Genomic DNA, 1,515 nt, shown 5'->3' with positions numbered 1-1,515 from the left:
TGTTCATAATGTAACTCATGTATGTCCCAGGAATATGCATGTACATCACATGAACGTTCCAGGTATATTCTGGGAATATCATTTTGCTATGTGGGTATGTGGGCGACTTGCCAGCATTCGTTTAAAATTAGAACATCAGTTTCAAAATTCGCATCAAATGCCCTCAAATTGGATGTTTTTTGGGTCCTTATTTGCTCCAAAAATCCTTGCAAACACCAGCCAAACATTATAATTAAATAAATAACAGAGTGCTTCCTTTTCGGGGTTTACTTAGCCATTAATGAGCAAACAGCGCTCCTAAGTGTTCTAATCATATTGACCATTATATCTAGCATGTAAAAACAATTTTATTGTGTAAGAATCTACTAATCTCCAGTCTTATCAGCTTGAAGAACCTTCATATAAAACAAAAGTCAAGTATTTTGGTCGCAGTCTGTGTAGTGAAAAGACGCGCTTGGTTGCAACTTCCACAGCAAAATGGTAAGCAAACCCCTGATAATTGAATGATGATTAACTGATTCAATTGCAAAAAATATGTTTAATAAACCTGACTTTATCTTGCCGCACTGTTGGCTACTAATTTTCAAATCTTGCTGGATTTCAATAAACATTACAGTCATAAGTGCTTGTTTGCCGCTGTTATCGTTATTTATACATACCTTTTGATATAATTTATTGTACGAAAAAATCACAGATACAAGTTCAAGTGCTTTCCTGCCTTTTTTATGTGCAGTTAATAGTATTTTCAAACTGAACATGAAAGACACAGTTTGCTCGGAAAATAGAGCCAATGTAACTTGGGAACACCCTATAGTTTACGCTCTTTTTGCAGGTCAATTTTACGTTCAGAGGCCTGATGGCTCCAGTTTTTACAGCTTTTAATCAGGACTGGTAAGGTTCAGTACCGTTTAAGGCGCTTTCGCAAATTTCTTCTAGATCTAGAATCTAGAATCGCCCTGCTTGTTGGTAATTTTCAAGCCCTTATTGCCTACTCCCAATAAAAATGTTTCAGGACTATCAATACTGCAATCGTTCCTGAATACGCTCAATTTTTGGCAGACCGAAACGTACCAGGAATTCTCGGTAAGTTCGCAATTAAACCATAAGCATGTCGATTTGCCAAAGTTTTGCAAATCGAGTAAAATTTTGCGCACTTATCCAGCACAATAAGCGCGTTTTGTGCAAGGGTGGCGCAAGATTATTCCAAAATTTCATGTTTTTCGTCCCGTTTTGCATGTTTCTCGGAAGCAAAATGAGCAAGAACGCTGGTTTTTACATCATTCTAGACTGAAATAAATGGACTTTTTAGAAAGTGAACCAGGGATGGGGAAATCTTGGCAGTTTTTTCAAAAAATGCTTGAATTGAAGAAGTTTTAGATTTGCTTGGTTTTTTTTTTGAGTTGCAAAATCCACTTGAACTTGACGCTGCTTTTTTCGAAGTTTCTCAAGAACCATTCGAGCCACAGAATTCGTTTTGGCATCGCTGGATAGAGAATTGAAAAGTCGATTCAGTCG

The 1,515-nt window shown here is 37.0% G+C and overlaps 1 protein-coding gene across 1 annotated transcript in view; it reads left to right on the top strand.

Annotated features, from left to right (window-relative positions):
- Positions 1-371: 371 nt before the first annotated feature.
- The window catches only part of LOC109536458 (N-acetylneuraminate lyase), a gene marked incomplete in the record, with an annotated part of 2,345 nt that continues 1,201 nt past the window's right edge, over positions 372-1,515 (top strand). Inside the window, 3 exon segments of the mRNA XM_048667611.1 lie at positions 372-480; positions 833-891; positions 1,013-1,083. Of these exon segments, the coding sequence (XP_048523568.1) occupies positions 478-480; positions 833-891; positions 1,013-1,083 (133 nt within the window).

Source organism: Dendroctonus ponderosae, unplaced genomic scaffold (genome assembly GCF_020466585.1).
Source record: "Dendroctonus ponderosae isolate FM_Combo_2020 unplaced genomic scaffold, Dpon_F_20191213v2 Dpon_F_20191213_6, whole genome shotgun sequence".
Taxonomy (NCBI): Eukaryota; Metazoa; Arthropoda; class Insecta; order Coleoptera; family Curculionidae; genus Dendroctonus; species Dendroctonus ponderosae.
Note: the sequence above shows the minus strand (reverse complement) of the source record. Positions and strands in the feature narration are given on the sequence as shown.